The following is a 15,866-nucleotide window of genomic DNA, read 5'->3' as shown; positions in this document are numbered from 1 at the left end:
ACTAACAATTCCCAGCCTGCTAATATAAACAGAGATCTCAGTAGAAAATGTAGTAACTCTATCTTCTGTCTAATCTATTATATGACTACAGTAAGTATCTAATTTGCTTTAGTGCTAATTTTAATTATGAGTAGGACTGCAGAGTGTGAAGGAGTCTGTGTACTTATTCCACAGAGGAGTCCTCCTTACACAGGACCTTCACACAGTGTGAATCAGTATCATACAAGTTTGTTAGCGATCATACATAAACCTTTTAAAAAATGTTAGTAATACTTTGAGCTTGAAAAGAAGGTTTATCTCACATCCAAAATCTGTCTTCTGGGAAAAATTAGGTTGGAGAGAAATGCTTGGGGAAGTATTCAGTAACCTACCTAACTTTATAGCATTACACGCTGATCATGTGTTTCTGACTGGTTTCAATTATCATTTTCTTCCCTGAATTGCTGGGCTTCACTTAGAATAATTTTCTTTGTTGTAGCGTAGTGTCCTGGTTTTGGCCAGGATAGAGTTGGTTGTTTTCCTAGTAGCTGGTACAGTGCTATGGTTTTGAGTTAGGTATGAGAAGAATGTTGATGGCACTGATGTTTTCAGTTGTTGCTCAGTAGTGTTTAGACTACAGTCAGTCAGATTTTTCAGCTTCTCCTGCCCAGCCAACGAGAAGGCTGGAGGGGCACAAGAAATTGGGAGGGGACACAGCCAGGGCAGCTGACCCCAACTGGCCAAAGAGATATTCCATGCCATGTGATGTCATGCCCAGTATATCCCACACCGGGATTCTTACTTGCTGGCTGGGGTTAAACCACGACATGTAGTATCTAGCTGAGTTAAATGCCGTTTTTAGGGGTTTGGTTGTTTTTTAAAGGTAGCCATAGTACTTTCCTCTGAATCCTCAATTTAAAAGAAGGGATTGATGACAGTGGCTTACTCGTTGCATCACCTGATGAAAGGACAGCTGATATGTCAGGTAAATAACTCCACAGTCCCTCTTCCTTAAAAAGTGTGCAGTCTGGATACGATCGAACCGTGGAGCAAGTCATGGGGTTCTTGGGAGTGGTTTGTAGATGTTTAGACTTGTAGGTAAATATTTAAACCATGAGAACTAAATTTGGGCTGAAGGGTGGGTGCAGGCATGGGGCTGCGATGGCTTCTGCCAGGCCTGATCCCGGTGGAACACTTGTTGTAAGTAAGCCTTCGTTACTGCTGGCTGAGCATCCATGAGGAGGAGGCCAGGAGAAGTCCTCGAGCCTCTAATGATAACCACTGGGGTGGCAAATTATGCTGTAGATCTTTTCCTTTATTATACATAATGTCTCTCATTTTTGTGCTCTTGTCATTTCTGCCTTTACTCTGTGCATCTCCGTGATGGCTGTCATACTTTCTGGTTGCCAAAAAAATGACTTTACTGAGCGATAGTTGGGAGAGATTAGGGCTTGGCAAAAAGTTGAAATTCATGTCAGCAATAGAGATATTAAGTAGAAGTTTCTATTGTTTATTTACTTTTATTATCCAAAAAAATACCTTACACTGTACGATATTTATTTCTTGTCCAATATTAGATGTTTCTGCAAAAGAAAAATACGGTGAAGATTGTGGATGGTATGCAATAATTAACAACACTCACTTTTTCTATTATTATTTTTTAACTGCTAAAGCTGCAAATTGAGAAATAAAGTGGTTCCTTTATTAGTCTTCACCCTTTTACCCTTTCCAAAAGAGCATAATTTTGCTGCGGGAAGTTGCTATTTATTGTATTCAGTCATTCAGAGGGGTTGTTGTATTCTTGTCATTCTTGCCTATACTGTTCTACGTAATAGCTAGTGATTAGCAGTCAGTTGTTCAGCCATGTTAAATTACCCTGGAGGTAAAATTGGATAATGTCCATAGTTGGCTTTTTTGTAACTTTGGAAGAGGAAGGAAAATCACTAGCATGCATTAGTAATAACCTGTTGAAATTCTCTTGTAAACAAGAAGTGCACCTTCACCTCAAGACTTGTTCCAAAGTTGTATAATGGTTGCCTACTAGGAAAATTGTTTACTACATTGGAAGAGGTGCATTTTGGACAACGCTGGTTCCCATTTTGGTGTTCAGAGCACTATCCTTATCAGGAGTGAATTACATTTTCCTTGCATATCCATATGCAGAACAATATTTCCTTACTGCTTCATATTGGATGTGTTTATTTTTTGATAACTGTTATTTTTTACATTTCCATGAAGTAGGCAATTCTATTTTGAAAGAAATTGGGCTGTTACTTTATAAAAGAAATACAATAGAATTGAAAAAATATGTGAGAGTTGGTAGAAATATTTGAAAGTAAAGCATTATCGCTGTACATCGAATCTTTAATTAAGATACTAAAATGTTACATTTTTGTCCAGAAGCAATTATTGTAACAGACCTCTTTCCGAGCTTGCATGTAATCTTTTTAATGATGAAGGATTAATACAGCCTGTAAGGTACAGCGGTTACTGAGCCTTGCTGCCACTGCTATGGTTAAATACGTACGTGCTTTTTGAAAGGGAGATCTCTTGTCGTTAAATACGCATCGAAAAAGAGTACATTTGGCACCTTTAACCACATTCCATAAAATAAAATATCTACCCCCTTTGCATATGCCAAAAGGCAGGGGTTTATGCTGCACAGCAGATGCTTCTATAGAAATTAGGGGTGCCTTGTGTGCCCATCGCTTGAGGGGGGTCATAGTGACGGCTCTGCTGTTAATACTCCGGTGTTTCAGGGCAGAGATGCTAAAGTAAGCTGATGAGTTGATCACACCGTACATTGTGAAAGGCTGGGGAGGCCTCCCTTGTCCTGAAAGAGCAAAGCAGAGGTTTGGGTTCAACAGACCAAGGTGAAAAATGTGGCTGCGGAGCGTAAGGAGAGGAAAGCTTGTGTGCTCCTGGTGGGGTTACTGCCGCTCGCTCCTCTCAAGGAGGTCTACTAAGAGATAATTATGTTCTGCACCAGCTGTTTCTGAGTGTCCCTCAAGGTTTTAACCCTTGGGGAGACTGAATTAAGTGCTGGATGAAGATCACAAATCCGTAACTAATTCTCAGCAGAATCCACACCATTGGTAAACCGGGAAGTCAGAAATAACATGGATTATGAAGGGATTTCCAAGCAAATTGTTTTCCCTGCTGTCTTGCTTCGAGTTTCTCCTAGTACTCCCATGCAATCCACTCGAAAAAGTTTTCTGACTCCAGCCATAATTTGGCTTCAATTTGCTTAACCTCCCTCAAAATATCTTGTACTATAATGCTAAATCTTGCACTGCTGTCACAGAAATCTTGAGATCTGTGTCATATGAAGAGACTGTGGGGTAGACTGGAGCTTCCTTATGGTAATATGATTATCCCAGAGTTTTATATTCTCTCCTGATCATGTATTTTTTTAATAATAAAAACCTTTCCTCGAGGTGGCTTTTAGAAAGTGGGATTTTATAAATTTTATTTTATTTGTGTGGAAAGAAATTTCATCATTACCTTGTTTTGACCAGAAAATGTCTTTATGTATCCAAATAAACATATACACATTTTTTTTCCTTCTCCAAAAATTTGCTGTGCCATACTTGGCTACACCATGAGATGCATCAGATGTACAAGTTGATTTCTAATACATAAATAAATAAAAACTCACCATAAATATGTCTGAGGGGAAAGAAAATGCATTGAAGGGAGCCGTTATTAGAAAGAGAGAACGATGAAGGTGACTTTGCTATTTTGGCTACTACACCTGGGATAATCCCTTTCAGTGTTGCGCAGGATCCCAGTGTAATTCCAAGCAAATAGGCCTTGAACATCCACATATTGAAATTACTAAATAGGTTTCTATATTTAAGTTGGAACAGTATTGCTTCTAATTAAAAACTCTCTTACTAGAGCACTCACTGCTCAAAAAGTCAGGTTAATGTAACCTGAGCCGAGCTGGCACTTGAAGGAGAGCAAAATCTTCTTTGTTCTGGCTTTGTAACTGTTACTTTGGACATAAAAGTTCCTGGTGTTATATTGTCATTCTTGTGGGCACATGTTAAGCATCTGGGGTCTTTCTGCTTCTTGTTTTTAAGATGAAAGCTGAAACTCTTTAGATGCTAAAGATCAGTTAAGTCTCAGTTATCTGTAGGGGTATATTCCAATTTTTTGATTAATCATGGCATCGGTACCATCTGGGTATAAGCCACCTGAGTCCATAAAGACTGTGGTGCTGCAAAAATTTTTTTTTGTTGTTTTTTTGTTGCGGGGCTGTGTATGTGGTTTTTGCCACAGATCTCCTGTGCAGCACATTTTTGCAGTACAGCAGGTACATGGCAATCCAGCTCGGGTTCCCGCAGCTCGCTGAGCCACCGTTAATAAACCTCCCACGGAGCAAAGGCGACGTTTCTGCGGCAGCATCCGCGCCGCTCCGGGAGGAGGTGTCTGTCGCTCGGCGCGGGGAGCTGCCGGGGAGCCAGCCTGGATCCAGCAGCCCTTCTCCTCCCTCCCTCACCCCGGAGCACCCGGCGAGCAGCTCTGTGCAAACCAGAGCGGGTCTGGCTCCGCTGATGTCTCAGGCTTGATGCCGGTCGTGCCAGACGCAGGTCGTCTGGGCATCGTCGCCGTGTGATTTGAGTTCTCCCGTCACTGTGCGTCATGGAAAACGGGATGTGCTGCTTCATTCCTTCGGTGTCACTCTAAAAGAGCAGGGATGCTTTGTTGTGCTGAGATGACTTGCACTGTACGCTCCGTAACGGTATTCTCTAAATGAATTTAGTGCGTTTTCCAACACTTCGTTTCTTCTTAACTTCCAGGTTTTCCGAAAAAAGGCAGTGGAGCTTGGAGAGAAATTGCTACCTGCTTTCAACACTCCCACTGGGATACCTTGGGCGTTGCTCAATATCAAGAGGTAAAACAACTGCTTTTTGGTGACTAGAGCATATAAAAAGGTTACGTTGAAACCATCTTCACCACAGAACTATTACAATTGCTGCACAGTTTTTCTCTTTCCAGCTAGGTAAAAGTTGACATAAGATCCTTGGCTCTATGGTTTAAATTGGGAAATTTAAGTAGATATACATTGTATGCACAAGAATGCATACAGAAATACATTTATTCATCTCAGAACCGGCTGCTTTTTTGTCAGTTAGTATACTGCTCATCACTTTTCCTGAAATCCTTCGTTGCTTTTAGTGTTGTTATAGGTAGGGTAGGAGCAAAAGGGCACGTCCTACTCTGAAAGGATAAGGCTTCCAGCCACTTTGTGCTCTTATTTTTACCTGCTCTCAAATGTAGTATCAGCGTGTCCTTCGTACCAGGACACAAGAGCAATACCTGCTACAAGAGAGTCGCTGTTTTGCGCCCTCTCCCAGGCGTGGTTTTGCTTTGGCCGGTTGTGGTTTGAAGGCAGCCGCGCGTTTGCTGTAGGAGACGCGTGCCCTCCTCGAGTCCCGCTGGCCTCCAGTATCGGACTCCAGGCAGGTGTCAGCAATTCCTTTGTCTGCTAGCAGCGATGCTGTGCTGGTAAAGAAAATGGGTTTCTTTGCACTGCCTAGGGAAGAATATTGAAAGTTACACCTGTGGGGTATATTTGTGTATTCGTAAGGACACATCAGCTTGCTTCATGCTGCGAATAAACCCCAGCACCGCCCGTCACAAGGAATTGAGTCAAGAATAATTTCACACGTATGTGTATTGGTGTTGTGTTGTGGTTTTTTGCATGATTCCCCCCTCGACGGTCAGCATCTTCCACTGTTCACTGCTTGATCCGTATTTATGGGTACACGTTTTCCCCACAGCGGGACACGCGTTTTCATGGTTGCTTGGTTGGCTGTGGTTGCTTCAGGCTTCCCAGTACACTGCTCAGAGCCAGTCCTACAGAAACGTCTGGTTTGTCAGTTCAGACAGGCTTATTTTCCACTTTCCTTTCAAACAGAAGCGAGGCGGGAGGCAAAAAACGCGTCCGTGTGCGGGAGCAGGTGGGAGGTAGTGCCTCCTGAACCTTCTTATCATTGAAGGGGCTGACTAACTGCTGCCCGGGGATGAGCCTTGGACTTTGGCTGGTTGCTTACGTGCATGCTAATGATTTCTTCTCAACAGACTTTAACGAGTTCTGCATGCGTTCAGTAGCACAAGAAGTTGAGGTTTGTCAGTTATTTGGTTTTAAGCTGTTACAAAAACTTAATGAGTACAGAACTCTAGCATACGTTTGTAATTGCAACACAACAGTACCTTATTCTACATAGTATATGTAAACATATTTAAGGTATTTAGGCTAAAAATTTGTCTTATATGTAGCCCCTATCTAAATCCCTGCTTATCTACTAAATATATCAATGGTTTTTGCAAATAGTTCAAATTCTGTGCTAGGTCTTTATGGTTTCGTTCCCAGCTTCTCACAACAACTGCTGTGGTGCACTACAAATGTCAGCCACAAACACTAAAGGGGGTAATGCAGAACGGATTAATTTCTTATCTGGCACCAAAGTGGAAGATCTCCTCTGCCGAGATAACTTCCTTTGCTATGGCAGAAAAACTCACATTAAATGCTGCGTTCTTGGTTATTCATTCTGAATCCTTGCACATCTGTCTAGATTTGACCTTCAATAGATGACTCTTCCATAATACTGTGCGTAAACAAATACGCTGTCATCCAGGCTTAGGAAATGCTAAGCCACTGAAGCCTGCATATATTACAGATCTAATATGCCTCATTTCTGATTAGTATTTTATTCGATTTTATTTTGATTTATGCTTCAAATTGGAGAACACTCCCAATAGATTGTGGGTGTCAGTGGTTATTTTTAAACGTCTATTTTTGGATTAACAGATGAGCTGGATATTTGTTTCACTATGCAAGTGTTCTTCACAGAATAGTTTGTTTTCTCTGCTCATCCTGTATTATCATAGCCAGACTTGCTCTCTCCTTGCATGCCTTTGTGTGTAAACATATATATGTGCTTTTGTCCGAGTGTGTCCTTACATACCGAAGGCATCCACCTGAAGTCTTGTACTCTTTCTCTTCTCCGTTGTTTTTCTTCATCCTGCTGCTTTCCTCACGACTTAATGACCATGGGACACTTACTGTCTTATTTATGGAACCTTAATTATCAAATACATTTAAAAGTTCACTGTACTATTCTTCAGCTAAAATTATTAGCCAATTCTTGAGTGTGTTTGTAAAATTTCCTTTTGTCTCTGAAGTACCTTTTAAGTAATTAGATTGGTAGTTTGTGCTGGCATCTCCTTTTCTTTCCTTCTAAATGTTTGAGTTGCATTTCCATATTTCTGATGCTCTTGATATTGCTCTGTATCTTCAGTTCATCTTCAGCATGTTTTTCACTTCTGCTTATACTGCCAAATTTGAAGTGCCTTTTACGGCTCACTTGCTTATTTGAGTAACCAGTGTTGTATAACACTTGTTGACTATTCTGGCTGAAAACGCTGGTACAAAGAGAGGCTGCAGGGGGAGAATGGGTATGAAGCGGTGGTTGCTTGACAGATAGGTTTGAGTCTTCTTTTGGAGATAAGGAGCACAAGCTGGCAAAGCTGCTTTTATTTATTTATTTATTTACTTATTTTCATCCCACACCCAAATCCTTTGTTGAGATATTTAGTCTTCAGTACTTCTAAAACACCAACTATAAGAGCTTCTTAAAATACCACCAGTTCATGATCCTTTATTTTTCTTCTCACTGAGCTGTGACAATCTGGCTGCTTCATGCTAAAATTTTAATTTTCCTTTCTCTCTAAAAATGTCAAGTAATTTATGACTGAGCGATCGGATTCCTTGTGTATTTCTGTAATATGCCTCTCAGAATTATAGAAATAAAAAAACCCTGAAATTATAACTCTCTCAGTGAGTTAATTAATCTTAACAAATATCCAGCTTGCATCATGTTCGCAAGATCGAGTGACCTTTTTATTGTATATATTTATTTTTACCCCTGTAACTATTGAAAAGGAAGCTGTATAGGGCTTGTGTTTATGGGATGACACCCAGCTGTGAAATACAGAGAAGAACCCAGATTGTTGTTAGTCTGTTGGATCAGTCAGGAGTATAAGATCCTGTACAATATTATTTCATTTTTTGATGGAAATTGTCTCTTTATGTCACTTTTTCCCCCTTGGAAAGCAGACCTGTATTTTTTTTTTTTAAGTCAGTATTAGTTCCAGTAAGACCACATTCCTTATATGAAAGAATATATTTTCCATAAAATGTTTGCTCTCTATACATTGACCAGTTGAATAGTTGTTTGAAGGTTATTTATTATCCTTTATTTGCTACGATGTAGCAATACTGTTAGGTATTAAGGTGCCTGGCTTTTTAGGAAGAATTAATGTAACATATAACCTTTAAGTGCATCTGAAACTTTGAAAAATAGTTATGCCTTACCTTAATGAAAAAGTTTTTGACTGGGGTGAATAATAATTTTATTTCTGCAAACAGAACAAACTGGAAATGGGTTTTTTGGATGTCCAGCCTGTTTGCAAGTGTTGTTGTAGCTAAGGGGGATACTGTGCCTGTTCCACTGGCTCAGTGACAAAAGTAAATTATGTACGCATTTATGGTTATAGGGACCATGGGGAGTTCTGTATAGAAGGAAAAGTTGTGAGGTATGGGTGGAGTGGGTCAGAGCAGGGAAGCTTAACAGAAGTCAAAAAGGAGGAGTTTGAAGTAAATCTGACTAATTTGTATTAAAATCAAACTACAGGGAGTGGTATGGTTTACTCATAAATGTAAAATGTTTACTGTGCCTGATATCAGCTCAGAATTCTTTGCCTTTCACATTTTAACATTGATTGGACATTAACAGTGGACCTGAGTTGAATTCAATATTACATATTTTATGAAGTGAGATAGCAGAGGCCTTTTAAATTGTTTAAATAAAGGAGTTACTCATTTGTAGGTAACTGAGGATGGAAGCGACAAAACTACAGTACGTAGGATGTTGTCAGCATGATTTTAAAGCAAGGTCCTCTTTTGACTTTTTTTTAATTAAAATTATTACTATTTTTTAAGTCACAGCATTTTCCACAGCATATTTAAGTTATGCCAAAGGCCTTTCCAGGCCTCAAAGCATTCAATGTTTGAACAAAAGTTTCTTGGAGCTCCTGAGCCCTCAGAGCCACAGTGTGGATTCAGAACAAGATACACCCACAGCACAGCTTCAAAACCAATCTTTTCTCTCACATTACTTGGAAAAAAAAGAAAATAACAAGGAAAAATACACCCGTAGGTTATTTTGAATGCTTCAATTTTTACCCCCAGCTAAGATTCCTGTTCCAGGACAGTAGTGCCAAGCAGGATGGCTTGCCCAACAGAGCTTGGCTGCTTTGGAGAAGGATTTGAATGCTAAAATGCCACGGTGTGTGCCAGGGTGACACAGGCGCAGGTGCTCTTCTCTTCTGGGGCACATGCTCTGGTATTTCAGAGTACTGGCAGTATTTTAGGTTGCAGGCATTTAAAGGAGCTTATCTCTCAGCACCTTCTGCCTAGGAGGAAACGCGGCTGATTATCCAACCGCCAAGGTATGAAATGTTCCTCTTTAGCCAACAAAATTTGCTTGGAATTATTTTAAAGTTTAAAAGTAGTTCCCAAATTCCAAACATGTTTCAGGTCTCACGGGCCTAAATCACTTGAGGAAAATGTCTTCAGTGTGCTACCTCACGAGAAAAACTCTAGTATTCCTAAGAAAAGATTTTAGTATATAACAAAACGGTTCTCTCTGAGTTCTGGGAGTGCTTCCAAAACATCATAATCAAAGCATTTAAGAGTGTATTCCTTTACAGTTTGTAAAGGAATCTTAATGCATTGAGAAAGTTTGAAAATATAAGGAAGAAAGGATCCAAACACATAAATTCAGTAATTGGATAGTTTAATTCCCCCACTTACACTATCAGAAATGCCTGAAATGTGATTGTTGCATTATTTTGCAAAATCTTCCTAAGCATCAAATTGTTTGTGTGAAATTATATTCTTTAACAGAATTAGTTGTTCATGCTTTTACTTGTCCTAGTGACTCAACAAGCACTTTGTTGCAGAGAGTCAGTCAGGAAGGCTAATTTAAATTTTCTGGTTTGCACTATTAACTCTAGCGTCTAAACTAAATTAAAAAAAAAAAGACCACGGAGTTAAATAAAGCTTGTTCTTAAATTTGACTGTCTCTGGCAAAAATAAATCTGTTTTTTAAAGGGGTTTTAAGGAGGAAAAACCTGCATTGTCTGCACAGTTTGTCATGCAGAAGTTGTGTTTAGGTGGAATCTTTAATTTTATCCCTTCTGTCTAAAGTGGGCATAGTTTTAGAGGAAGAAATCAAAACTACCTAAGAAAAAAGCGCTAAAAGTAGTTTAGTTTGCACATTTAATAAAGGCTTTGTGCATGTGGTTTTGGCAAATGCTCCACTGATGTAATAAATTAAAGTGGTAATAATAACAAAAAGGATTTGAATATTGAGTTAAACACAGAGATTTCCCCTGTAGCAAAACAGACCAATTGAAACCAGACTTTTTCCTTCAGGCGTTTGGATCACAGTGTGGATTTATTTGTATTAGCACTGGATGCAAAGAGATAAATCCTAGCTGAACTTTACCTACGTAAAAATTATTTGTCTGGTGTTAAACATACGTTTTGGCATAGAATGATTTGCATTCTAGAGATACTGATCTCTTTCCATTGACTGAAGAAGACCTTAGGCAAGTAATTGAAAGAACTAACTTTTTGAGTTGAGGAAATGAATTCCATCCTAATTTATATGTAACTAGTGACAAGGACAATTTCAGCAAAGGGCACATTTTCTTCAGCACTGCCATTTCAGGTGCTGGTTAACCCACTGGTTCATTGCATGATCCATAAAGAAATTTACATTTCTGGAGTCAGTACTGGATGCAAAATAAACATGTAAATAGTTTTCTGTTTAGGGCATTTTGATAGCACCATGTTATATGTTGTCTGATTAGCAAGTTCATTGTTTTAGAACGTGTTAGAACACCACAGTAGGCAAATTGCTTGCCATGCCTTTGCCTCATCTGAAATGCGTAGCCAGTTCTGCATTGCATGACTAGTGCTTTATATTCAATAAGAATCAAATGAACTATTATAATCTTATATTTCATTAAAAAAAACCAAGCAGCTTTCCTTTTTTTCCTTTGAGTTTCCATAAATAATTCTTCCATGGTCACACATAAAAATAAAAAAATTGGTCTGAGAGTGTTATTAAAATTTAGATTTTCTGCTTGTAGCTATCAGTACATGTCAGTGCAGTTTTCATAGTAGATTCTTTTGACCTGTCATGGTGGTGTCTGATTTGCCATTAAGCAATGCAAAAAAATCTCATCATAAAAATATCAGAAAAATTCCATGAGGTAGCTCAAGGAACATATCTGTTTGGTGGGGGAAAAAAAAGAACCAAGAAAAATACTATTTTTATTATAGCCCATAATGTTAAGCTGTATTATTCAAATAGCAGCTTCAAGTCAATATTATAACGCTGAATTTGTTTGGGAGGCTGCCCTCTGGCAAGAACACAGGAAGAATTTGGGACCCATTATTGCTACTGTAAAATATCTTTCTGAGTTCAAGTCCTTTCTTTATAGCCAAAGGAAAGAGATTCTAGTCCCAAATTCTAAGAGTAAACACTAACTCTTTCCCCACAGTTTATTAGTGCACTGCAAAATGAGTATAAATACTTACAAGTTCATAATTATCACACTACTTATCTGTTTAAAACCCTATATGAGTATTAGTAATGTGATTCCTCAGCATAAAATGTATGATTGCAAACAGTTTCTAGATCTCTGTAGTGCTAACAATAGGTAAAGTTCTTTTATAAAACAAAACAAACCTTGTGCCAGACAGTCCCACGGAAGCCAGCTGGTTGCAGGATGGTCTTGGTCTTCACTTCATGGGGTTGCCCCCCACCCACAGCAGACATTCTCTTCAGGGTACCAAAACCTTCCCCAGCTATCATAAATTTTTGTCCTGATGGCTTAAAAAAAAAAAAGGGAAATGGCTTTTTTATGCATGTTATTTATACAGAAGATATGAAAGTCTTCTGCGCTGGAAAGGGTGAGGGATTTGAGTTGGCATAAGCAGGTTGCACTGGTTTGTGTTTTGCCCTCGATAAATCAGGAGTAGGAAGTTCACGCTGGTCACCTATGGTATGTGCCAATAAATGACATGTACCAACCAGGTACTTCGGATTTTGTAGTAGTCTGGTTGTCAATTAACCAGGGTCTGGCTGAAACACAGTGACACAGGGTGGCTGGTGACAAGCATGGGAAAGTTGCATCAGATCCTCAGTTTGCTTCCTGATAGTTAAAAACTGCTTTTGCTCCCCGAAGAAATCTGCCTGCACAATTTTGAAATTGCATTTATTGAAAATAGGATGTTATAAATTTGTATATAGATGCTGGTGTTGCTTGTGTTCTTGCGTTGGCTGGATAACTGCTGGTATCTCCTTGATACTGGCAGATAATTGTGAGTTATCGCACTGCCTAGGAGCAAGGGAGCCCTTGAGTCTCTCTGGTAGTACTGAGTTGCCAAATATATTTGAGAGTTGAACGTAAAGGTGCGCAGGATGAGGGTCAGTTCAGGATGAGACGCGTTTCTATGTTTTACCAGGGCAGCAGGAACCAGCTCCCGTTGCGGTTATCGGGGAGCCAGGCACTACGAAGTACCTCGAGGAGCAGTTGCCTTGTCCTGAAATAAATGCCGAAATAAATGCCTAGTGCCTGGCCGGCTGAGCTGCCCTTCCTCGACCTTCCCGACTGGGCTGGGAACTCCCACACCCGAATGTCAGCACATTAATCTTTGCGCTGGTTAAAGATCATTTCCCTTTCGATCGCTTGTATCATATATGTCCTAATTTAAATCTGTGTCCAGTAAATGATAATCTTATAATAGGCAAAATGTGACTGTTGGAAGAGGCTTCCTACAGGGGGAAAGAAATCAATTTGTACAGACTTCATGTTCCATTAAATAAATAAAATGAGCACAAGCACTTCTCAGTCACTTCCACCACAATTCATCTCACCTCAGGGAAGCACTTCATCTAAAAATAATAGTTGCATTAGGATTGGTTCTCTTAAAAATTTTCCAAATGACAAATTGTGAAGACACAAATTAATCACTTTGTGTATTTGATACAATGTATGTACATTTGTGGGATTTTGCCTGCAAAATCCATCACTCCATAGTTCATTAGAGAACTCTTTAAATGGCCATGAGAAGGGGAGAGGGGGCATTTACCAGATGTTTTGCTTGTGTATTTTAGCTCAAATTGCTTTAATACTTCTACCTGGATAAATTCTAAAATGGAGACTGTCATTCTTAAAAACAGTAATTTCAAAATGGAAAGGCTGTTCTTTGTTTTTTTCCTGCTCTAGTTTAAGCATCTTTCTCATGTGGTGGATAATAAGGATTGAGATCTACCAAGCACTATCCTTTGACTGTCTAAACTGTAGGTGATAATATGCATAAGAGCATGATACCTGTTCAACATTACAAGACTGGAAGAACAAGATTTTTACCTAGCATCAAGTGAGGGCTATTCCAGATTCTGAAATAAGCACTAGTTTAAATAGGTGACTTATGTTTGTAGTTACTCTGTATTCTTATTGTCCTAAAATAATGCGTGTGAAGGAGACTTGCTAACTACATTTTTTCAGAAATCATTACTGAGAATACATTCTAATGTCCTCTTCACAGAAGACTACATTTTTTTCTCACTAAAAAGACATTTTTCTCTAAGTACATTAACCTTTGAATATATCTTTCATTATAGATATGCACACACACATATATCCACATGTATGTGTGTGTGTGTCTGTGTGTGTATATATATATATATAGGTAAAACTTTATTCACCATTATATGGTTTCTCATTGCTGCTGATATGAGAGGATCTCTCCTTATCCTCCTCCAAACTATAACCTCCCAGCTGGACAGCTGGAACCCGACCTGTAACTGATGCAGTTGCAATGCATCTTGTGTATCACAAGTAACTGTTTCACTTATCTGAATTTTAAACTTCTCTTTATAGTACTTCATAATCCTGTTAATACCACAAAACTTGATTTTTCTGTTTTTCGGTTTCATTATACAAATGCTGACTGGTGTGTTTTATGCCATTTTTATAAGCAAGTTTAGTTTTAAGCTGACTAGTCATAACTGCCTATGACATCTTTTCTTCTTCTGAAATTCATGGCATATCCATTTTCATGGATATATCAGATACTCTTTCAGTGCAGTTTTCCATTTCATCTTTTAGAGTGACCTTAAAATAACAAATCAGCATTAAATCGGTTCTCTTTCTCTAGAAGTCAGTCCATAATAAGAAAATGCATGCAGATTCATTTTTAGCTTCAGATTTTAACAGAAACTGAAGTTTATTATTTGATAATTGTTCAATTAGGTTTAGCATTTGGTGAGATTTGCAGAGTTTCTTTTCTTTTCAGGAATCCTAAAATGATGGAAGGATTATTGCCTTCCTTGCTTGCATAATTGCTCATCATTGGTTGGATTTTCTCAGGTTTACGACCATACACCCAGCTGAAGAGAGAACACATCCTTGTTTTTAAGCAGTAATCTCCGCACTAAATACAGATACCTGTAGTGCTGTACTTGTTATCTCAGTTATCTCAGTGTTAGTCAATGTAATGGCACCGGTTTGGGTTGGAAAACAGCTATGTTGTTTGTCGTAGTGTCTCTTCAGCATCCAGACATTATTTGAATCCTTAATCTAAGTTGCGAGTTTTTATTGCAAGCTCCTGAGATCATCCAGTGCCTTTTAATTCTATGTTTTCTGTAAATCAAGAACTATTGCAACCTGTCTTTGATCCTGCTCTAATTTATGTTTTCTAACCCTGCTACTTCTCTTCTATGCTTGCTGCCCTCTTCTAATCCTTTTTTTTATTTTGGAGGAGAAGCATGCCAGTGATGATTTTCAGCTCTGATGGAAGATTTTTTTTTTTCTCCTGAACCGTGATTCTGCCCTTGTCCCCACATCTTCCATAAGAGGAATCTGAATCCCGGATGCATCGTGTTTTCCAGATCTATGGGTTACTTCTCCGAGTCTTTTTTCAGATGGTTCAGTTTCATAGCTTGTGTAAATTAATGTTTGGGAACTGTACTGGGTATTGTCCCATGTACGTCTTCTGAGACTTCTGGGTGGACTGCTTTACCATGTAATACACTGTTCCTTAGGGTCTTGAATATATTTAAGTACTTGAATATTCTGGAAGGTGTGATAATCAAGCTATTCTTAGGCATATTTTGGTATATATTTGGGGGGGGGTTATATATCTATACACATATATAAATGTTTCATATATATGTACATACATATATATACCATTTAGCAGTGTAAGCCAAATTGGGCTGCTTTAGGGAAGTTTGGGAGAAAGGATAAATAAAAAGATGGTGTGCTTGGCTTTGCTGATGAAGGCTATATATTCTTTAAAAATCCCTTTTCTTATCTCCAGTTTCTCTCAAATACAGAATTACTTGGGTTTTTTTACCATTCCCTGGAAGACTCTAGAAATGTTTAAAAAAAACCCAAAACAACCCAAAACATTTTCAGCCTTCATTTGCTATTGAATATTTGGTCTTCCCTTTCTGACACCTAAGCTGACCATGTGAAGACCGCTATTAGATCAGAATAAAAACTGTTACTGCTCTTTGGAAGCCATAATGTCATAATTCTCCTATTTCTACACTTGTTATCTTTTACAAAAGAGAGGAAGCAAGGAGAGAAAAGAAATAATTTTTAAGCAGCAGTGAGGCTGGAGAATTAAAAGATCTTTCAGGCATAAATGGAAAATGAAAAAGGCGCATTGATTTTATTCGGTTCTCCTTTCCTCACAGGAGAACCCTTGAATAATCATTTCCATCTTA

The 15,866-nt window shown here is 38.8% G+C and overlaps 1 protein-coding gene across 2 annotated transcripts in view; it reads left to right on the top strand.

The window, feature by feature from the left end:
* Positions 1–15,866, top strand: part of MAN1A1 (mannosidase alpha class 1A member 1) — a 149,893-nt gene that overhangs the window by 80,058 nt on the left and 53,969 nt on the right. For both annotated transcript variants that reach the window (XM_075046846.1, XM_075046847.1), the window contains exon 5: positions 4,785–4,879. In XM_075046846.1, coding sequence (XP_074902947.1) covers positions 4,785–4,879 — 95 coding nt within the window. The remainder of the gene's footprint in view (positions 1–4,784; positions 4,880–15,866) is intronic.

This window comes from Buteo buteo, chromosome 15 (assembly GCF_964188355.1).
Source record: "Buteo buteo chromosome 15, bButBut1.hap1.1, whole genome shotgun sequence".
Classification (NCBI taxonomy): Eukaryota; Metazoa; Chordata; class Aves; order Accipitriformes; family Accipitridae; genus Buteo; species Buteo buteo.
The sequence above is the reverse complement of the archived record's forward strand: the minus strand, read 5'-3'. Positions and strand labels throughout refer to the sequence as shown.